Source organism: Siniperca chuatsi, linkage group LG8 (assembly GCF_020085105.1).
Source record: "Siniperca chuatsi isolate FFG_IHB_CAS linkage group LG8, ASM2008510v1, whole genome shotgun sequence".
Classification (NCBI taxonomy): Eukaryota; Metazoa; Chordata; class Actinopteri; order Centrarchiformes; family Sinipercidae; genus Siniperca; species Siniperca chuatsi.
In genome coordinates, this window is record NC_058049.1 from 20,625,600 (window position 1) to 20,649,661 (window position 24,062).

Here is a 24,062-nt window from a genome sequence, read left to right on the forward strand (position 1 = left end):
TCCATTTATACAGTTTATTGATAGCAAAAGATCATTTTCACTCCTGCATCTTCTCAATGGTCTCCTCCTTGTATTTGCCCTTCTCCTTTCCATCAGCGCGAGACTTGGCCTTGCGCTCCAGGATCTTCTTGCGGTCCTTGTCCAGCTTTAGCCTGGTGATGACCACCTGCAAAGGTAAAAAAAAAACTGGGTTGGTAAACAAGTCATGAAATGTCTCGGTGGCAGTGGTATCAATCATGTGAAGAAAGACGAAGCATGTCTGAAAATAATCTGTAATATGGTGATTTTAACAACGCCCTACAATAACATTAAAAGGCACATCCACAACACATTTCTAATGACCGGACTAGTCAACAGTGGACATTCTGCAAAAGATGTAAATCTGATGGTCAGACAGACAGTGGATGTCTACAGAACTGATGGTCTGTACAGTTTTGTATCAGTACACCCACTACAAATAGAATCCATAAAAATGTACAACCTAGGCTTCAGACTGTGGGAGGAGTTACAAAGGCCTTACATGTTTGATAGTTGTTGGGCTTGAGTCAGTTAATCGCTCATGTTGTGCATGTACTACATAGCTCTGTTTTTTTTTTAAAGGTCACAGCATTACATATATTGCTGTCAACATAAAATGACCCACTGCTGTCACACTGTCTCTAAAACGCAGATAAAGTAACCTTTTTCTCTGCAGTTAAGATGCCACAACAAGAAAAGTGCACATGTAATTATTAACATTAATAATGGCAGCATTCCATTTAGGTGGGGCCGCAGATGTTGTGCATGCTGGCTAAATGGTAAGGCTTACTGAAACACTGAAATAGAAATGGAAACCCTCATTATTGGTGTTAGATTCACTTGTGCCTTTTCTGCTATGACATGTCAAAATGCCTGAAAATGGACTACTAGCCAAGCCAAATGCTCCACTACAAGTATCAGAAGTGCAGTTTGCTTTGGCCAGTTCACATGTGAGAGCAGAGTTTTCATCACATATCTGGGTGACTGTCTCTTGATGGCTTACTCACAGCCCACTGACATTTTACAGCCCAATACTTTAGCCATTAATCTGCTAGTTGCACCAGACAGCTGTTTAGGAAAATATTACATGTAAGAAAATGTAAAGGCAGGGTAAAAAAAAGAAAGGAAAAAAAAAAGCCATAGCAGCTTGGTGTAAAAGACGGACAAACTGGAGGACTGGCAGATTTGCTGCTGTGGGTTTAACAATAAGACTGTCAAAGGGCAATAGTTCATCCAACAGGCCTTTTTCACAGCAGACATTTTGACTTGTCGTAGAAGGCAAGCACAGGTGTTACTAATAAACATAGGCTCTGATCTGTTCAAGTGTCTCAGTAAGCCATGGCAGTGAGCCAGCATGCACAATGCCAGGACCCTGAAACTGAAGCAGCTAAATGGAATTCAGCCATCATTGATTTTATTATTTATTATACCTGGGCTTTTCCTGCTGCGACATGTCAAAATGTCTTCCATGAAAAAGGCATTTACAAAAGCCCTGCAGTAAATACTACCTTAATTTAAATTCTGTTCAGTTTTGTTGAGATTTTAGTTATGATTCTGTTCTATGGTTTTAAAGGCTATATTTTAAAATGATGTTGTAGTGGTGGACTGCATTACACATTTCTAGTGTTTACCTCATTTACATATAGATGAAAGTTTAGAAACACCTCTCAATATTATGTAATTCATACAACACTAAACAACAGCTTAAAAATTACCAGTATTTCTCACAAAGCTGTTCTAGTGATATGAATTACAACATACAGGGGTTTCTACTTTCTGGTTACTATGCACAGCTCATCTTTAACATGAATTCATTAACTGTTTATATTTCTTACAACTTCTCAGACAAACTTTACAGCGATGTTAAATGTCGGTAGAATTGTTGTACATTGCTTCCTATCCAGATGTTCAAATATCATGTTGATAACTTGCTCCTGTACTCAGACTTCACTTGTATGTTAAAACAAGGTCTAATTTTAGTAAAAACTACATCAACATTTGCAGTTACAAGAAAACAGTTATTTTTTAAGTAAAACCACTCTTAATGTATTATCTTTTCAATCTGACAACGTTTAACATTGCCTTAATCTGCGTTACATCGCTGTCAGATTTACGTAGCACTCCCTGTTTCTTGCCTTCAAAATCAGTAAAAAATTAAGTGTATATTCATTGTTACAAATCAGGGAGTAGTAATTAAGATTACTACTTAAACACACTTATAATACAAGGTAGTGAACAAGAGGGCTCAAGTCTGGATTATTTGACGAACCTAATGGAGGCTGAAACTGTAGAAATATTGTCGACAACTGACGGTAAGAGATGTGCCATCTTATGGTTTCAGAGAACTTTAAAGCCACGAAGAAACTGTCTCACACATAATGTATGTAAATGTTGTGGGCAAAACATCAGAAATGCTTCTTAATATAACACAGTCCAATACAAAACCAATTACTACAGCCTAAAATATTGCTAACACCTCTCTCAGTGTTTAGAAATACTGAACAACACTTGAGTGTATTACAAGCCTTTCACCTAGTTATGGGTTAAAACAATGAAATCAAGTGTGGTCCAACATTTACAATCTAATGTTGAACATGACACACCACAGTTAAGTGCTACTCCGTCGCTCCCACCTCCATTGCAGAGTGCTTGCAAGGTCAGACATACAACTTAAGAGTACAACAAAAGGAAAGCAGGTATAGTTCTTCAGAGAAATGGTGTTTATCACGTAAATGTGTGAATCTTATTGTCACGTCACATCAATGAGATGCCAAAAAAACACACACAAAAACACGTCTCTCAAGTGTGAGTCTGGGACAGGTGAACATACACCTTGTTAACATAGGTTTGCGTCCACTGACTTCCCAGGTGTCACCTACAGTGTTCAACAATATCACATTTACACTATTTTCTTATTTACATTGAGGCAGGCACACCAATTTGAGGATCTACACAATTGTGTCTCACCTTGCTGGGGTGGATGCCGACATGGACTGTGGTTCCGTTGGCCTTCTCTCTCTGCACACGCTCAATGTAGATGACGTACTTCTTCCTGTAGACCTGAACAACTTTGCCAATCTGTTGGCCTTTGTAGTGTCCACGGACAACCTGTTTGTAAACAACACAAGCAAGTCAAGCAAATGCCGCTCACACTTTTTATACCAATTGTGACAAACTTTCAGAAATCCAAACTGCAATACCTGGACTTCGTCATCTTTGCGGATGGGCATGGACCTCACGTTGTACTTCTGGCGGAGCTCCTTGGACAGGGGGGAAGACATGATCTTCCTCCTGATGTGTGAGGGGGCATTGAAGTGCCTCTTGCGGTTCTTGCGGCGGGAGGATGTTACAAATGGATTCAGCTTCATGATGCTGTGAGCAAACAAGACATAGATTAACCAGTTGACATCAACTACTTCCTCAGAATAGAAAAGCTGCAGTTGCTTAACAAATATCACTATCGTAACTGCTGAAAACGTGAATCATGGCACAAACAAGTGCTTCGAAGAAATTTTAGGTAAGTTAGCAAATGAATGCTAGTCTCTAAACGTCAGCATCAACTTAAACTTCAGTACTTTGCATTTCAGTTTCTCAGTACACCACCTCACCTGAAACACTAAATAGTATCGTTGAGCGACTAACATCGCAACTACTTGAAACACTTACGTGTACAGTATTAATAGTAGCTAGCTGGCTAGCTTATGATAGGTCTTCAAAGCTATATGCTAAGCTAGCAAAATGGGTTAGCATAATATAACAGAAAGACTGGAGCGGTTGTATTTAGTGCCAACTTTAATTCAGTAATATCACCGAGCGAGTTACAGACTAAAGAGGAAACCAATTAACTGCAAAGAAGCCGGATAATAATCGCTAGCACCAAGAATAGAGCACATTCAGTCTCCGCAGCCGACATGCGGATACCGACGGAGTTAACAGGGGGACCAAACACTAAGAGGATATCATTTGTAATCTATCAACATGGGTTCAATATTGGCCGTCTTTTAATTGTGACAATGTTCACGAGGTGTTTCGACTGTTATAAGGATACATCAGTGACATTAAAGGGAGGATGGATGGTGATAACTTTAGTGAAATTATCTACCAGGAATTCTTACCCTGCCGTTTGCTCCTCTATGGCCGGCGGAAAAGAGACTCGCATAGTACTTCCGCTGGCATTAGTTCACACTCAAGTCTCGCGAGATGTCCACGGAAAGAGGATTAAAAGCATATAAACATTTTTCACAGTGAACATAAAACACTTACATTTAGTCGTATTATCATTTTTAACACGGCTGCGTGTGGTTCTAACAGTTGAATTCGACTTATGAGGCAATTTTTGTTTGTTTTTCATTAATTTTGACTTATTTTTATGGTCCTGCATTATTGATCAAGTTATAGCCTAAACATGAATTTAAAAAAATATATTCACAGGTTTTATTACTGATTTTATTTTTGTGACGTTAAAATTCTCGTTTGCTGTTCATATGACATGTTGCCACATGATGGCGCCAAACCCAATTAATCAATAACCTGGTCACCAGTTGGAAACAAGTTTTGTCTATGATTCATCAAGTTTTGGCCTATGTTCATCACACACTGTGCTGTTATAATTTTCTTACCACTTTGGATAAAGAACTAACACCAATAATGGGATAAAACACAAATATAACGGCAAAACACAGGCTAGTGTTAGCCTCCCATAAAATTGCAGATTCTGGGTATCGGTTATTATACATTTCATATTTAGTAGCAGATTCACATGGGAACATGGTGGGAACAACACCATCATCTCTATAATCAGCTGTAATTGTGCTTTTTACTCCAATAAATTGACAAACAATCCCGACGGGGGGTGGAGGGGTGTTTAGCTACCCCGGCAGTTAGACCACACACACATTGACCTCCCATCTGAGAGGACAGAGGCGACCCCCTGTCCTGCTCGCACTCAAACAACTACATACACGGAGTGAACTACCGACACGGAAGCGGTGGCGCGCTGACACCGTGCGCTGTTTGCTCCCCGGGCGACGCGCAGTTTCACCGGAGTCTGCTGCCTGCCTGTGCTGTCTGGCTGCGAAAAGTGATGCTGTCATAGCCCCCTGCGCCGCGGACAGAGAGCCTCTTTCCCCTCCCGCACCCCCCTGGTTCCTCTCTGGCTGACTGTCGCGGCGGCAGTGCGGATGTGGAGCCCGCAACGCAACGCTCTTCACCCGTCGGCAAGCATCGGAGAAGAAGATGAAATGTTTTTCCCGTTATCTCCCGTACCTCTTCCGCCCTCCGAGCACCATCCTGTCATCCACTTGCCACACCGAAGGTAGGGTGGGACGCCGAGGGGGCTGTGAAGGGCTGTGAGTTGCTTACTTTGAACGTGTGACATGGATGTTCAGGCTCTGTCCCTGACACACAGGCTACAACATGTGTGCAGAAGTTAGATTGCCCGGTTGTAGGGCTACTAACCCACTGCAGATTTGTCACAGTGCATGAAGTTGTTGGAGGCATTCTCAGATCTAGATATGGTGTAGATGTAAAGACCACTGATGCAAATGACTCCTTCTTTCACTAATTTTGCGTTCCTTACAGCTTGAGCTGCCAACACACAGGCCTACAGTTTGTGGAGTTGCATGACAAGTATCTTCCATTGCCCCTTAATGTTGATCCTCTCATTCATTTCACCCTGTCACACTTTGTTTAGATAAACATAAGACAACATGCATGGCGATAGGCCTTTCTGAGACAGCATCAGACATAATTCACCTGTCACTCAATTCAGAGGGTGGAATTTCTTTGACATGCCAAAACCTTTACCATGTAATACACCCAGTCTATACAGAGTTATTGTCCTGGTGTTGTGCAGAGTTAAAATGTTGAATTGAGTGAACTGACCCCAGCCATGATAGCAACTGCCTAAATGAGTTCATAAGAGCTTGTCGATTCATCCTGCTGATTGTGCTGTCAGACCGGGCAGCCCAGGAGGGTCTTGGTGTTTGTATAACCAGCCATTTACTAGGTCATAATGTGGAGACTGAGCCACTGCATTATTTAGCTTTGCATGGTTGCCCTCCTTCCTGTGTGCGCTCTGCCCTCAGCCCTCAGCCCTCTGGCACAAGGAAGGGAGATAGAGTGGTACACTGTACAGCATGAGGTGGTCATAGCCAGGGCCCTTCACAGCCTGTAGAACTGACCTATATACTGTATATATCCAGTAAGCAGGAAAAAGACCTGAAAGGCATTTATACATTTTCACTCACTCACTCACTCACTCACTCACTTCAGGCTGCAAGGTTTAAGAATGATCTTTTATTTACTGACACAATATTGAAGACAGTAGCCTACACAAGAAAATAACATGATCTTGACCCAAAACGCGGAATAACAAAAGAACATACAGTTAAAGAAACACCAGAGGAGAAATACATTCTAAAAGACACTATCAATATATGTATGTATATATATATATATATATATATATATATATATATATATATATAAATAATTCATTAAGGGTTGTACATGAGTTAATTCTGTGTGTCTAAACAATCATAAGGAAATGTTGGGGTTCTGTATGTGGCCTAAAAAGTGCAAGAGACATTGGATTTCTGAAAGAAAAGGCAAACAAGTCAGGGATTTACACATTTTGACTAAGGAAATTTAGCCAACAAAGTGTGAAAATTGACAATGCACTCAAAATAATTATGCTTGTGTGGAAAAAAAAAACATTATAATGTAATTTAAAGTAAAAGTGCAAAACATTAAAGAAACTAGTCTTTATCTTATAGTATGTCACTCATGATGACATTATAACAAAAACAAAGTATTATCTTAAAGTAGCTAAAGTGTTATCTCCATGGCAACTGAGCAAACTCCATCCAGTGAGGATGAAAGTGAGATGTGGTTCAAAGTTCCTGAAAAAGTGGATATGTGAGTACTTTTTTGTCAAAGCACTGTTTCCTAGGCCAAGAACTTTAATGCTCAAGCATTATCTTCATATCTCTGGTTTATATTGTTCCATTTTAATAGCTGCTTATGCTTTGTTGAAATGTGATGTCTGAATAATCCATGCACTATACACTGCTTGTTTTATATATATATATATATATATATATATAGCCAAAACGATTCTTTGCCATAGGAAATGTAGAGATCAAAGTCATAAATGTGAGCTCCTAAATTTAAGAGGTGAGGTCAACAAACACAATCTCTCACTCAGACTCTCTTAACTCTCTCTCTGACTCTCAAGCCTTCTGCCTGAGATAAGGGAGTGGTATAATAGAGGAAGTGATAGATTAGTAAACATTGGAGCTGCAATGCTCAGCCACAGTAATGTGATCCATGATCCTGCATTGCTCTCTGTGTGGAGAACTATAAAACAGTTGTACGCAGGAAGCGAGTGAGAGACGTTGAATCTCACGTGCTGGAGGCCAGCGGGGTGTGACGACACAGCTGATGACCTTGGAAAGATGATGTGTAAAAATGACACAAATCATCTCATCTGCACGCTATCTACTGTATGCATTTGTGTGTAAAAGGTAAGAAAAAGTAGACGTGTTTGTGCACAAATCAATGCACGCATGTGTGTTTGCGTTGCATGGAAGCTAGCACCTCAGTGTTTGTTTACGCCCGTGTTTGCTCTTCCTGCCGTGGCCTTGTTGCCTCTCCATTAGACCGGCTGGTTTTGAGGAGGCTGGTCGGTGCACCGCTGCAGTCCTTCTTTTTCCTCTCAAGCCCACCTCCCTCCGTATCTTCAACATCTCCCAGCATTCATGTCCGCTCCAGCTGAGTTCACCCCAGGCAAGATGAGTGTGCAGTTACCATGTTAGTGGAAAATACATTATATAAGCCCTGTACTGGACCATTGTGTGTGTGTGTGTTCTCTTTGTTTATCTGGGCCATTGTGGAGAGCAGTGTGCCAGCATCACTTGGATTCACCTGGGCCCAGTCTCTGGGGGATGCACAGCCAGCTTTTGACTGCATGTGTCTTTTTAAATGTGTGTGTGTGTGTGTGTGTGTGTGTGTTTGGGCCCCTGTGTAAGTTTGTGTGGCTTTTATAAATTTTCTTCTGTTCTTTTGTCCCTTGGTCTTCTCTTTTCCCCCTCATTTCACATCAGTCTGTCAGTTCTGGTGTGATGGATTAAGTCCTAAAGGTTTCTGATGGGTGTGTGTTTGTATGTGTGTCTCCCTTCTGCTGTCTTGTGTTTGAGTCAGGGAAAAATGTGCGTCCCCAACTGACACCTCACCACATCTCACGCTGCCATCAATCAACGCGGCCCGTCCTGCCTCAGCTTCCTCTTCTTCCTCCTTCTAGTTGCTGTAGTGTCTGAGGGCAACTCTGTGATACATTATTTGTTTGAAAAAGCAGAATAGGGTAATGAATATTTAAGATTAGATCTGTGACAAGAAAGTCTTTGTGATTAATGACTAAAGTTGACATTTGTCATGTCTTGTGGTGTGTGTATTTGCATATGTGTATCTGTGTATTTGGCATTTTTGCTCGGCTGTTTTATTTATAAGCAGAGCAGTGAGCTTGTCATGACAGTTCCTGAGGGGGGACTTCTGTCGGCATTTTGACAAAGCATGACAGTGAGTTGGAGTTTTGTTGGTGAGGAACACAGCGTATGCTGGTGTGTGTGTGTGCCGTTATCATACACCCTGCTGCGTTGTTGTCCCGACACCAACTTCACAGCTCAGAAGACACTCCTCATAGTGGTCCCGTCCTTGGATGCCGCCAGAGACAAACACCCTACATACACACACACACACACACATAAGGCATACACACACTCGTACACTCGTTCTGTTTCTGTTTGGTCAGCTTTTCTTTGCAGAGGGTAGAAAGATGTGAGAACAAAAGGGTGCTAAAAAGGATATCAGAGAGAAAGAGAGTGGTAGTTCTTGAAAACCACTTGTCAGTCCAACCCAGTCCTGTTCATGAGCAGCTATTACTTTATACTTTACCACCCGGACAAGCAAAGTAACATGTTGACAAAGGAGAATGTCCTTAAAGGGGGCAGGCTACTCTTGCGATTGTAGTGTTGCACTTCCTAAAGTTGGTGGACTTTAGTGCGAGATAGGGATTTAATCCTCCACTAAGTTTACTATGAGTGGAATACACATGCACAAGCTCCTGTGACAGCAAACATCTGCTCTGCTGAAGTGTCTTAGAGCTGCACAAATCAATATAGCAGTAAAGTTAAAAGCTGCACTAATAGATGATATTATATATTTACATCGGATCAAATAACTATGTGTAACATGAAAGGTGTCACTTGTAGTGCCGAACACACAAAGAAATATCACATGACTCTGCTGTCACCCTGAGCTCTGTGGAGCATTTTAGCATCTACTATTTTGTTTCACTCTCACTGCTCTCATCAGCAGCTGTTTTTAGCACACGCTATTGATGATAAACCCACTATATGAGCTAAAGAGCCAGATATGTTTCTCATGCTAATGCTGCACCCTGCCCGCTGGTTGTGTAAATAGGCAACTGTTTGCTAACAGCTTTGCCAAATCAACTCTATAAATGAAAATGTGTCAGTGTTGTGTTTACAGCTTGTTGTGATACCCCCAAGTGGTCAAAATGCAGGTTTAAACGACCATATGGTGGCTTTTTATGTTTTAACTAAGTGATGCACTAATCCAATAAACTGGATTAGTATTGGTGCCAACATTGACCTTACTAAACAGATGTGATCCGAGCAGTCCACATTAAGTAGTGTTTTCTGCTCACAGAAAAAAAAAAACAATTATATAAACCTTACACATCAATCTAATTAAAATTTCATAATCCTAAAAATAATGTCAGTGTATGAAGTAGGTAAGCCTGTGTGGACAACATAATCTAGTCGCTGCAGTAGTGACTGCCTCTGTTGGTCAGGGTGTCTGTGTGGTGGGACCTTGGCACTTATTATGTCCCAGTGGTGCAGCTCCTCACTGACGTGTGAAAAGCAGCGGTTGGCAACTACATGTCTATTGCATCAGACATTTGCAATACATGGTCTGCAATACAGTGTGTACCCTCCTGAGGCTAACAGGGGGAGTTAGCAGTAACATGGAGTGCAATTGGAATTGGCCGGTCCAAATTGTAGCAAAAGAGAGAGAAAAATGCAAACAAAATGTCATGTTTAGTCATTATAGATGGGTTAGAAATAGTTATGTTTAGACATTAGGTTAGAGGTGGTTAAGTTTACATATAGTCTATTTTTAATATAGCTTCTTAAAATTTAAGAAGGGTTTGGTATGATTAAGGTCAAATTAAGGACATGGGAGAAATGTTCCTAGTAGTTACTCCCCTTCATTCAACGTACCTATGGGCTATACAACATTAATTTTCATTTTGAAATTAAATGAAGGGAAGCAAATGGCTGCCTGGAAGGAAGGAAGTAAACATAAAAGCTCTGGAAAATGGTGAGCAGCAATATAAAAGATAGGCGACGTGTCGTTAGTGGGCTAAAACGTGTCCTTTGAATCTCACTAGGTGGATCTCAGGTGCCTGTGGGAACTAAAATGAACACGACGTTCTCCTACACAGTGAGACGAAAACACCATAACATACCGGTCTCTTTCTCACACAGCACTAATCCGCAGTCTCACTTTACCATAAACACGTCCTGCTAGGTCTCCACAGTAAGTCTACATGAGACCAAGGAAAGAGTAGTAGACACTATCACTGAGACTCCCTTCACTCTTACAACCTCACCGGAGGTAGCGTATCATTACAGCAAACACAGTGACGCAAGTTTCGTTCTCTCCTTTCTTTATCGCTGTTTCACAATATGCAGAACCACCGTAAATGTTTCACCTCTGGCCTGTAACTTGACAGTGAGCCTCAGTGTTCGAACCCTTTGTGTTATACAGCATCGACTATGCTCCTGTTGGGAGCTATAGAGCCAGACAAAGAGGCTCCTTATTGAGCCGACTGCTGGTCCTTTGCTCCGGCTGGCGGGCTGCAGCAAAGAGACTGCTATTGGGATTGAGGTATATATAGAACATCAGGATGGGCTTCCTCTTTCTCTCCCTCTCCCTCTCCGCCCATCTGTCTCTGTGGTTTTATAAAGGATCCTGATGGGAAGAGTGAGACAGGTTTGCACTGCAGCAATGAAATCCATTCATTAAATCCTGAAGTATGGCAAAGTTTGTGCATCTTGTATTATTCGCTTCTAAAAATAATGCAGCAATGAAAAATACAGATACTGACAGAATATTATTTCAATATATTTTCAGATATGGTGAACCAACTTGTTAGTTTAGAGACAATAATAGTTCTATTACTGTCTTTGTGTAATTCAGAATTGTTCCTATATTAATCTCTTTTCTTTTTTTGATTCTCATATAAAACCCAAACGATTAAAATGAGACTAAACCAGGCTCAGATATAAAAAGTGCTCAGCATACCCAGGTGACACACATGGATAAAATGCTTTTCTTGTTGGCATCGCAGCCTTTTCAAGTTGTGTGAATTTAGAAGAATAGACTAGCTTGGATGAAACTTTAATGAGGTTGTGCAGCAGCGATTAAGAGGATATACAGTTGATAAGAAGAAGAAATGGTGTCGGAGATAATAAAACAAAGTGTTAACAGCAACTTCACATATTTGAAATAATGCAGCAGAAAGAAAATCTTATTTTTAGCTTTAGGCAGACGCACTGTATGTATGTGTATTGCAACTGTAGTTAAATTATTATGTGTACTGGGAGAACATACATACTTGTACCCCAGGGGGTACTTCTGCAGTTGCCATGGGGTACGTGGAAAGGTCGTGGCGTATTACGTTTTGGGAAAAAAATAGATTATGATACAGCCACAGCTGTTTCAAGTGTATAAGCTAAAAAAAAAGGCAGCTACCTACCCGACAGCAAACGGCAGACAAAGTTAGTGACTAGCTGGTGAATGTAGTGAAGCAGTTAGCAGCTAAAGAGCAAAATATTTCCTTCGGGAGTCAGTGAAGACACGACGCCAAATGAATTCTAGTGTTGCTCCGTTTCTGCTGGATGTAAATAAGCATTTGTTTGCTAAACAAGTTCGTTATATGGTTTGTTCGCAGCTTGTTTCTGCTGCCCCCAAGTGTCCAAAAATATAAATTATTGCAGGTTTAAATAACAATTTAAAATTCAAATAAACACATATGGAACATGATGGGTGGTCTCAGGGTCAAGGTTCAGGGGTACTTGAGCTCATCTGGAAAAAAAGGTTGAGAATACATTTGTCCGTATTCCATGGAAAGTGAAAGCTAAAGAGAGAAGGGGACATTGAGGAAGTAGTCCCATGATACTTTTTGAGTGTGAAAATGAATGAGTAACACTTTCCTCCGTAAGTGAGAACTGTGGTTGTATTGGGCAGGTCCCAGATGTAGAACTTGTGTAAACATCATGAATATGATGCAAGATGTTCCTGATCAAGAACATGCACATTTAGTTGACTTTCCTTGGATAAATAAAGGTTAATAAGAAAATAACATTATAGATAGAAAGGCAAGAGAGCTTGAGGCCCCAGATGTTGGTTCCCCTGGTCTGGCTGACATTAGTGTTCCCTGGGGAGGGGGGTAATTGTCCAGGTTTCCCAGGAGCCCTGAGACAGATGAGCAAGGACCCACACTGTCCTTAATAAAGTTCTCTGGGAGGAACAGAGGAGGGGTTCTGAATTTGATTTCCTCTACTGGTGTCACGCCCATCATGGCTCTGTAGGCTAATCAAAGGGCATGGCACACACATAGTAGTAATTACATACACATATACTCAACCAAAATGCTCCAGGAATTCAACGGTTGCGGCTAGAAATGAGAGATAACAATGTCATGTGCTTTCAGGACAGTGGAGAAACAGATTTACAGGGCCGGAGTCGCTGCTGGGGCTTTATCTCGGCTGCCCAAGAAACCCAACCATACCCACAGGAGCAATGGCTGCCATCCAATTAGATCTCGCTTTAGGTGCCCTTTTATAGTTTCCAAGCATAGTTTTCATTATCCCTCTGAAAATAGCCATCCACAGAGTCATCCCAATCCTGTTTGTACAGAATATAACCTGAGTAATACGGTCGATATGGAGCTATAGATAGAAAGCTGTTTGTTGTGTGTCAGCACCATGGACACCATGGAGTATAGAGTGTAGTATAGTATAGTAGACGAGAGCGAGAGATACTACATCACTCCTCAAGCCATACTGTACTGAAGGCTTTTCCTGTTCTGTCTGAATGGTGTTCTACACATCAGACATGGCACTGGATAAATAATGTAGCCTAATGCTACTGTATGAGGCAGCAGACAGCAGCAGTACATGAAGTACCAGTCTGTCTCTCCTTTCTGTCTCTTTTTCACTTGCTCTGCCACCCCACAGCCCCCACCCCTGCACACACACATACACACACGCACACGAAGTACACAACTCTCTGAATGGATGGATGGCACATGATGTCACATGATGACTCACAAATCAGCAAACCAATTCTCTCTCTGTTTCTGTCTGCCTCGGTCTTTTTATATTTTTGTACATCTCTAGTTTTAGACTTCTGATATTCACAATTTGTGATTAACAGCATCTACATGCAGCGCATTTATATTGGTTCACACTGTGAGACACACCTTATTTAAAGCTGTTATGCAGGAAAGGAGGCTGTTTGAGTTCCCCTGTGTGAACCCCTATTAGTCATCAACTAGGCCCATTTAAGCCAGTATAATACTCTGTAAATTACTTGTAAGTTTCAGAAAGTAGAGCCTAACCAAAAAAAAAATCAATACTGTTTCATATCAGTAGTCATACAGGTGTATCATCACAAATTACAGAACATCTTTCTTTTATCCAAGCTTCTGTGTTTTTATTGACCAGAAAATTACTTTTCTATATCTACTATATTCTTGTAATTCTTGCTTGAACTGAAAATATAGGTCTCATATCGACGTACACCATATTCGATCTTATGGGTATTTGTTTCTAAAATGATCCTCTAGTCTCTGTTCTAGAGCCATTCCAACGCCATCAAGTATCTGTGGTGAGCTGAGAATAAGTAAAATGGCAGTCATTAAATATCTGCTTAACTTGCAAAATGACTCAAACAATCATGTGACTTGGCACAGTGTAGATTCTTTACAGGCAAAGATGGGAAAGAAGTCGGTCCCTCCACCACTTGGTTCCAGACTGAAATGGCTCAACAACTATTGGATGGATTGCCATGAAACTTGGCACAGACATTCATGTTCCATTCAGGAAGAATTGTAATAAATACTTCCTCTATGCCATCCATCAATGCATCAGAATTTCATTTTGTCCAATACTTTGGTTTATGCACAAATGCCTATGAAGCTAATGACATTCCCATCACATTAAGCTGTGCTTTGTGTTTAGTGCTAATTAGCAAATGTTAGCATGCTAACACACTAAACTAAGATGGTGAACATAGTAAACATTATACCTGCTAGAAACAGCATGTTAGCATTGTCATTTTGAGCATGTTAAAATGCTGATGTTAGCATTTAACTCAAAGCACCACTCACAGAGCTGCTAGCATGGCTGCAGACTCTTAGTCTTGTTAGCATTGTTTTATCTGTTTGACTGATTTTTTTATGTTTTGTCTGCAACGTTTTGTGATGCCATTTTTATACTACTATATATACTGCATTTTTATACTACAACCATTTAACTCCTTTTGTTACGGAACAAGGTTTTTCATAAATGAAATTGATACTTAACATTTCAAGAGGCTATTTATGTGAATATTTTCATAGTATTGAAGGTGTGCTCTTTATAGTTAGGCATCCAGGGCCACGCTTCCAAGTTTAATTTGGCAAATTTGTACACAGTTCACGCATGTGGAGTTTTACAAGCTGTGAGGATAAAAAACATCAAACTATAAACTGTAAACTATAACATAACAGAGGACAACTACTCATAGTGACTATTCCACTGAAGACTAAAGAAATGCAATGTTCACTAGTCAGTTCATAGATCATCACTGTTTTAATGTGTGCTCTGTCTCTTAGAGATAGGTGTGGAATATTTTCCCTGAATTAGAATTTGTCCGGTTTGTCAAATAAATTGTTTTGGCGAATAGCCCTGTGTTGACCAGCTTTGTCTCACTGGAACATAACCCGATTTTAAGTCCCACCGTACTCTGGATTCACCTCTCCCTCTCCTCCAGTGGGATTACACAGACGTGACTGAACAAGACTCTGTGGGATCAGCACTGGTTATCTCATTTGCTCGACATATTCACAGGCAGGCTCGAAAGACAGAGACACCCGGACTGATTTCAGTCAAAGGCCAAGGACTCCAAAAGATTTTTTGTCACTTTTCATCACAGATGAAATCTAATAAGTCTAATAACTACCTCTTATAATAATAACTAATAATAACTTAAGGTCACCATGTGTGAAGATCTTTTTTTTGTTAACATACATAAGCTATATTAATTAAACTATATTACTGCTGTGCAATATCCACCGCCTAATAAGCTGGTTAAATCTGCTACTCTCAACTTGACAGTACACATGATTGCACTACCATTACTTTTATTATTACATTGTACTGTACACTTACCTAGCTTTACACTTCATACCCACTTGTACTTATTTTGATTAGGTGTATTATAGTGTATCATATTTCGATTTGCTTGCAGACTTATTTATTATTATGTCTATTTCTATTCTATTAGTACTTCTTCTCCTGTGTGACGTGACAGTGAGCAGCTGTAACAAAGAGTTTCCCCTCGGGGATCAATAAAGTATTTCTGATTCTGATTCTAAACAGCTGCAGGTCATTCACAGCACCCTCTACATATAGAAAACCAGTTTATCTGAAATATATGACATTTAGTGTCATTATCGATTTTCCATCACCTTAAACATCCACAACCTCCATTAACATTAACACAAAGATTTAAGAGGAAATAGTTGTGAATTTAGAGTGATTGGACACTGAAGGCTTATAAAATATGGTTACTCAGCACAATAACCGTTTGATTTAATTTTCAACCTGGCATTAACCTTTCAATAAATGATCTTTCAGGCCTATCTAGCAGTAATAGTCTCACTTTAACCTAAAAATTAGTTGATAAGTAGAGGTTTGTTCCCATTCTGTTATAAAAAATTAGCTTTGTTCAGTTTGTTCTCAACCTTGGCTCTAAGTGATAAGCTGTCATTGATCTGACCAAATGGCTCTGTGACCCACCTAGCATAAATTGTGTTTGGAAACCCGGTGTGTGACAGAGTATAAAAACCTAAATTGGGTTTCCCACCAGCAGCCAATTTAATGCTTGGAAATGACTTACAGTAAATGTTTTTGAGGGCCACGACCCGACACATCCAGACTAATCTACCCTGTGAGGCATTGAGTTTTCTTCTTTTGTTTGTGCTGACCTACATGTTGCCTCATACCAGGCCTGCTCAAAGTGACATTGTGCTAAGCAGGTTTTGTAGTAGACATTTTTGGCAAAACTGTGCCTGGAAATAAAGTAGCTCAGGAGAGCAGTAGCATTGCAGTGATTTAGACGGCTACAGGCAGTGGGGTGTATTTCATTGAGCCCATCTGGCCTGTTTGAAAGTGTTGCTGAGTCTAAGAGAGGCGGTCAGGCGATAGAACAGAGAGGGAGATGGATGGGGTGATGGATGCAGGGGGAGGGGAGAAGATGAGAGTGCAGATTTAGGGGGGAAAGGAGCTCTTTTCCGGCAGAGTTGAATCTCAGGCTTGGCTGCGGCACACTGCTGTGCCTGTTTTCATACCAAGCACTCGGCTCTGGCTCCTAACCAGCATCAACCAGCCATTGCCTCTGAACCCCACGACCCACCCTCTCACTCTCTTCATCTTTCTCTCTCTGACATTTTGGCTCACCCCTCTCTTCCCCCTCTTCATCTTTCTGACTCTCATTCACTACCTCCTTCCTTTGGCTCCCTCTTTTCGATTTTTCTTACCTTCACTCTCTCTTTCTCCACCCCTGTCGGGCCTTTTCTCCAGCCTTCCGGTAGTACAGAGGGGTGTGGGATGAGGCCAGGGCCTCCAGTTTCCATAGTGATACTTTGTGTCCTGATGTCATTAGTATTGACGGTGTGCAGCTAGGCCAAGCTGTCCTGGCACAGGGGCTGTTTACTGTTTACCCCAAATTTAAACCATTAACTGTGAGATTGTATGTGTGTCTGTGCATGTGTGTGTGTGTGTGTGTATGTGTGTGTGTGTGTGTGTGTGTGTGACATCACAATTTGGTCTGTCTAATTGTTTCTATTTTACATTCAGATAGGGATAACAATGAATGAATAAGCAACAGATAGGGGGGAAAAAGTGGTTAATTTATGATTGTCTGATGAAAAAGCTAGTGTGAGGCAGTGTGGTGTGGTTCCTGGAGCTGGATTAGCACCATGGGGAGAGGCTTGGCAAGGCGAAAATGGCTTTTTCTCGAAGAAACATCCCCTCTGCCTGCTTGCTCACTGTATGATTACTGAAACGTGTCTGTAGAGCACAACTCCCAGCCCGACTCCCCGTCTCCCTCCTCGTTCCTCTGGCTGCTTCGCTGGCTCGTCTGTCTGAGGAGATGGGCGTCCCCTTAGCACCACTCCCCCCAGAAATGTATGTGGGTGTTTATCCGCTCACTTGTGTGCCCACGTGTATGGCTTCACACATCTGTGGTGAATTCTCCACCTCTCCCCGATTGTTCAGCTCAGAGCTCTCCTGCAGTCCCTCAGCTGGCAGGTTGTGGCCTCTGTGTTGCCAGAGTAATTAGTTCTGCTTGGCGTCTTAGGCCAGTGGTGGACAAAATACAGATCCCATATTGGTGCTGTCACATCGCATGCAGGGAGATCACATGCACAATGCTCACTCAGGACACATGCGCAAACATGAGCTTGTTTCTGTACATAAATGAAATCCTCTTTTGCAGCAACCTCTTGTAATCCTTCATGTATGATATAATAGGTGAAGATTGTCTGAAGAAAGAAGCACTTTCTGCATTGATTGAAATGTGAACTGAGCCTTACACACACACACACACACACACACACACGAGCGCGCGCGAGAACAGTTTATTTTTGGGGACATTCCATTACAGACCAACCAATACCAGAGAGCCGATATTGTATTACAGCTGATATTTGTTTATCACAGACAAATCAGTATTGTCATATATGTCTGGCAGATATGTGAAAAGGAATTGCAGCATTTATAGCCTGCATTTTTTATTCATATTTGACCCTCCTTTTGCTTAATTTAAACTTTCTTTTATTTTTTTGTATATTTGTGTATGAATTATTTATTTGTTTTGGGGGCATTTTATGCCTTTATTTTCAAATCATGACTGGGATGATTAAACAGGTTAATGCATGTGTTTCCTGAGTCTTGAGTCTTGCTGATGGTATCACCCAGGTTTAACCATGCAATATTTTCTTTTGCCAGATGGTGGTGCTCTAAGATCAGCTCTATTAATGCTGAAGGGAGGATGCTCATGTCAATAAGCTCAATTTCATTTCTTCTACTGTATATGCATGTATACTGTACAATACCATATAAAGCATAGATAGATTTACTTTATTCTACACATTTGTATGCTTCATAATGTATGAGTATGAGAAGAAATTAGATCCCATTAGATATTAAGACTTTATAATGCATATTATTCCATTGTTTTATATTACCTGTGTATCATTTCACATTAGCAGAAGAAAACATTTTTGACTGCCAGCCAGCAGGATAAACAGACAGATGGACAGACCACTTTTGTCTCCTCACACTCCGCTATGTTAGAAATGGCGAGTCCCTGAGGCTACTTTGCAACAGAAATCCCTCATGCTAGATCAATAAATTGAACAATAAAAATTAAGTCCTGTTCAAATGAGAAACTGGCTGTGTGAGCCAATTGACATGTTTCTATTAAAACAAGTGGCATGAATTTATCATCACAGTGGTAGGGCCTGATCCCACCTTAAGCTCGTCTTCAAATGTGTGTGTGTGAGTGAGTGTGTGTGTGTGTGTGTGCATCTAGTTGATAGAATAGTGTGGATGGACAGCTTGCTACCCTGTGGGCACCACGACTACAGTCTATCTGCGATCCACGCCGGCAGCTGCTCTGCCAAATGGGATTTTCCTGGAGATTACAGCCTCTAAGTGTGACACGCTTGCATGTGTTTGTCTTTGTTGTTGACGGAGTGCGTGTGAGTGACTATTGTAATAAAGATGTGTGTGTTTTTTGTGTATGTTTAAGTGTGTGTGGGGGGGTCTTGAGCCGAGGTGCACAGAGAACATGTTCTGTTGTCACATGGGGCTGGTTGGAACATGACTGAACTCTCTCTGGCAAGCTGTAGCGAGAAAAAGGGAGGGAACGTGTTCCGATGTGGGGTCAGGCTTTTTCCACACTGCTGCTGTTCTTATTAGCAGCACTACCCCTGGCTGAATAAACCATATCTATCTTATGAATATAGCTAGAGCCTATCGATGGTAAAGGACATGGTGATTTTACTCTATGTCATCTGTTCATTGTTTAAGTTTTATACTGAATTGTATTGGAAAGCCATATGGTATTGCTGTGTTTCTGCAACTAACAAATATGAATGCACTGATTATATTCCCTATTAACTGATTTGTTGTTTAGTCTATAAAATGTTAAATACTATCTCATTTGAAACAGACATTCGGCAAATGATTTAGTTGACCGCCTGACTTTTCTTCTAGCGTCACCAGGAGGTTCACATTTGTGGTTTTGAGTGAAATGTCTCAACAACTGTTGGACGGATTGCCATGAAATTTGGTACACTCGTGTCCCGCTCAGGATGAATTATGATCACTTAGGTGATTCCTTAATTTTTCATCTAGCACTGTGATCCTTTATTTTTGTTTATGACCAAATACCTGCAAAACTAATGACATTCCCATCAGCCTCAGCTGTAATTTGTGTTTGGTGCTAATTAGCAAATGTTAGCATGCTAACACACTAAACTAAGGTGGTGATATCTGTTAAAAATCAGCATGTTAGCATTGTAATTGTTAGCATGCTAAGGTTAGCATTTAGCTCAAAGCACCGCAATTCCTAAGTACAGTACTTTTTTTTTCAGTCTACAGTCATAGGCCCTATGACATGTAGCAATTGAATACTAAAGGGAAATGGATAACATCCTTAAACTTTTTACTGTGCTATTACAATGATTTTGGACAGTAAATACTGGCAGCTACAATCAAAGTCAATGTCAAGTCACGCCAAGCATCGCATTTAAATTTATAATGTGACTTTTGGAGTTGGTCCGTTTACACTAATAGTGACATTTAATGAGTTTTTGTTTGAGATATCACAATTACATGTGTTTAATTTGAATGTAGGGTTATAGCTATAAATTGCAAAATCTCCTATATCATCATGGGTGCTGTTATCATAGGAGTCCATTATTTCATTACATCGCTCATTAGTCTTTAAAGCAGCTCCAGAATTGGTCAATAGATGACACCATCATAACAAATTTTCTCTCTGACTTGCTCATATTAAAACTGAGCTGTGCAATGTTATAAAATACCAGACATGAATTTGAAGGTGGATTTTCCCTTTAACCCATCTCAGAGACATTTTCTGTTTGCCTCAGCGTCTGCTCTGTGAAGAGCTGTCCACGGTCCTGAACATAAGCTGTGCAATGATCCCATGTCATGTATGGGGAGGTGGCTTTGTAGTCAGTCACTAACCTGCTTAACCTACTTTCTACTTGCCGGGCTTTCATCTGTCCACAGAGAGGAAAGCGCTGTAGGATAAATATAGCATACTTAACAACACACAGTGTCCGTCCAAGCTTTCCGAGCAATGCTTTGTTGCATTTCTTGTATCCTTACCCTTAATGCATCACTGATCATTTCACTAATGAAATCCAGCTTCACTCCGAACATGAACTCCTCATGTTCGGCCCATTAACCCAACTGGTCGAAAACGTGTTGGGACGCGCTTGAACCATTATTGAGATGAATATGACCAAAATAATGACATTTTAAGATCTTAATTGTCCAATTATGTAGACAGCTGTTGTGCTGCATTGCATTGCCAGTTCAATTGCAGTTTCCTAGCAACCGGAGAGGTACAATGCAATGATTTTCTGTTAAGTGGCATGATTTCCTCTGAGCGAGACTAGACTGTATATTCACAAAACAAATCTAAATCTGCAATGTGTGCATACTTCTTCACTTTTAGGTTTATGTCGCTTTGCTGCTTAAAAAATTGTAATGCAACAGAAACAACTGCAAGTGTGTGTTTATGATAGGGTACCTGCTTTTGTAAACATCCATATGGGTCATGTGTGCATCTGTATACCCTTGAGGTGTGGTAGAGCCTATGAAATAGCTGCGATGCTGCAAACAAAATCATTTCAGCTGATTAGTTTTCATCCAAAATGCACTGTCCTGAGCTAATCATTGTACATGCATTCTTTTCAATTAATTCATTATCAAGGGAGGTGGGGGGGGGGTGGGGGTGGGGGAGGGGAACGGAGAGTCAGGGGGGAAACAGAAAATCCAATCCTGCTGTTCTGAAGTCTCAGAGCAATGGAGCATTAGTCTCATCCTGATGTAATTGGAATGACACCAAGAGTAAAGCCGGCTGATTTAGGGACAGCCTCTAGGCTTGATTTAATGCCCTCTACCAAAACTATACATCCATCTTTTTATCTTTCTCTCCTTCCCTCTCCCAGGCCCTCCGTTTTCCTCTGTATTCCTCCCCCACCCTGCCTCGCGCTCCATTCATTCACCAGTCACAGCCATGTATCTCCCTCAGTACTTTATTAACAGAACAGTAGCTGCATTTTATAGTATTTAAAGCCAGAAGGTTATAAACTTCCAACAGAGCGTGTATTTTTCAGCATTTTACTTACTCCTTATGGCATTTCCACACTTGAATGGATGTGTTTTACTCTCACAGAGGTTATGTTTTAATCCTGAATAAATATCTCCAGAGAAGATTCCAAAGAAAGGGCAGACTAAGCAGGTGTATCCAGGCCAGGGTGCTGTGTCCCCGGGGTTTGATGCTGCTCAGTCCCCTGACAGATGGGCTAGCAGGGCAATCCTATTACCCCCATGTGTTTAGCTGCTCTTAATGCCAGGGTGGGTTGCATGGCTAATGGAAGACAATGAATGTTTGGAGGGAGAATCTCATGCTACTGAATGATGATCATCCCGATTTGTTTAATAACACGGAGATCTAAAACCAAATGCTGTGAACAGGCAGTGAAAGGTAGAGCATGACGACTTTGTAGCTCAGCTAGTGCACTCTGATACAGCTTGTCCCACTGAGGGATGTCATATCAAACCAGCTCAGCCACTAAATAGGCTTTACTGTATATATTTCACATAGTGATTTCATCCTTGTCCAGCAAAGATGAAGAAAGTGACTTTTTAAAAGTCCCATCACTACCTTCAGTGCTCTGGACTCAAATTGCGTTGAATCACCTTTTTCATAAAAAGTATTATAGAGCATGTATCACAGCACTGTATCGTACCACTCACATGCCAAATTATGGCATTTATAAGTACCCGAAAGACAGCGTCGGGTTGAGTCTCGTTATATGATGCACCTTTATTTGTCAGCCAGTTCATTCACTGGATTACCCAGAAATAGCAGAGTAGTAGTACAGAAACGTTACTTTATCACAATATCACAATATAAGATTACATATACTGTATTAGAGGATTTTCCTTATATCGCCCACCCCTACTCCTACCTGTAGACACTGAAACTTGCTGCAGATGACGTACTGTATGTGTTTCTGGTCCATTTTGGTCTGGAGAACAACTGAAAATCAAACTTTTACACAAAAGCATTGATAGGTTTTATTTCTTCATTCTATCTAGAAACAACTCCTGATCATGGCTGCACTGACATACTTAAAACGGTGTATTATTTATGTGTTTAGGCAATTGCAGTGGCATATCTTGTGTTCAAAGATATTTGATACAATTTCTCACCTGATTTGCCCAAATCTTTTATTTAATTTATCTTCAAGGTATTACAGATGTAACTGTTTTAAAGGAAACCAGCTTACAATTGAATCACTGTACCAGTTACTTCAATTTATTGCACAATGATAAGTTTTCCACTTTTAGTCGTTCCATTATTTATACTTAATCCATCTCAAAATATGATTAACAATATGGGTCTTAAGTAGATTTTGTATTGATTTATCTTAATCTCATATTAACTGAATGAAAGTAATCAATATTTTAGCCTATTTAAACCAGACATTATCCAGCGGTCAATATGCCATTGACTGCAATCTTGAGATATGAGGGAATTGCAGTGAAGTTGGAGTATAATTGTACTGTGCAGCTGCTGTGTAGCCAAATATCTATACTCGTGTGTGCATGTATGGTGCTTGGTATGCAGACAGCGTCTTTGCTGCCTGTATCCCTACACCGGCCTCTCCAGGTCAAACAATTACCACACATCAAGGAAAGCAATTGGGCATGACTAAAATATCATTGCCATGTGATTGTGTCCCTATGTTTGGGCTGCTAGAGCCTAATTTAACCCACTTTGTCCATACAATCGAGGAGAATTGAGGACACGCTCTCCAATTCTGGTGGCCCCCCGAGCATTTCCTGCAAGTCTGACACGCAGCAGCTGGGCTGTAGACGCGCTGTCACTGGTCTCTTACCCAGCGGAGTGGGAGATGGGGTGTAATGAGGGAGAGAAGCGAGGTAGCAGAGGAGAACACGTAGCTGGAGGTAGGGGAAGGGAGGGTGCAACGGGGTGCTGAAAGTTGAGGCTTTTTGAGTAAAAGCTCTGAGAATAAGTGTGTATCAACCTGGGATCACTTGTTAGGTCACGTGACTGCATCAGTTTAAGAGCCAAATTGGTTTCCAGTCAGGGTTGTTGCTCTGAGATGCTTCCCGCTGGCCTAGGAGCCAGTGTGGCCACATTTTGACTTAGCGGGGGAGAGATTGGAGGAGATTGGCATATATGCACAGGGAATGGGACAGAGGCAGGGAGGGAGACGGTGGGTGTTATTAGAGAGGAAGCATTGATCCCAGGCTCTGGCTCCGAGCAGCATTCTCCACTTATTCCTTCATTATACAGTCAAACATCTCTGTGGCTTAAACTGCCACTCCTGCCCT

General features: G+C 41.0%; 2 protein-coding genes across 2 annotated transcripts in view; one reads left to right on the forward strand and one right to left on the reverse strand.

The window, feature by feature from the left end:
* On the reverse strand, positions 1-4,275 carry rpl26 (ribosomal protein L26). Its single transcript, XM_044206382.1, has 4 exons — positions 4,134-4,275; positions 3,219-3,390; positions 2,986-3,126; positions 1-166 (listed from the first exon to the last, which is right to left on the reverse strand). Exons 1-4 carry the CDS (start codon positions 4,175-4,177, stop codon positions 38-40), a joined length of 486 nt encoding a protein of 161 aa, XP_044062317.1. The 5' UTR covers positions 4,178-4,275; the 3' UTR covers positions 1-37.
* Positions 4,276-4,910: 635 nt separating this feature from the next.
* Positions 4,911-24,062, forward strand: part of ppp2r2ba (protein phosphatase 2, regulatory subunit B, beta a) — a 41,110-nt gene continuing 21,958 nt past the window's right edge. Inside the window, exon 1 of the mRNA XM_044206368.1 lies at positions 4,911-5,332. Coding sequence (XP_044062303.1) covers positions 5,254-5,332 — 79 coding nt within the window. The 5' untranslated portion in view covers positions 4,911-5,253. The remainder of the gene's footprint in view (positions 5,333-24,062) is intronic.

Coding starts and splice junctions, on each gene's coding strand:
- rpl26 (XM_044206382.1), bottom strand. CDS start 4,177: ATGCGAGTCTCTTTTCCGCCGGCCATAGAGGAGCAAACGGCAGG. Junction 3,391..4,133: donor ATAGAGGAGCAAACGGCAGG/GTAAGAATTCCT, acceptor GTTTGCTCACAG/CATCATGAAGCTGAATCCAT. Junction 167..2,985: donor TCGGCATCCACCCCAGCAAG/GTGAGACACAAT, acceptor TTACCTTTGCAG/GTGGTCATCACCAGGCTAAA.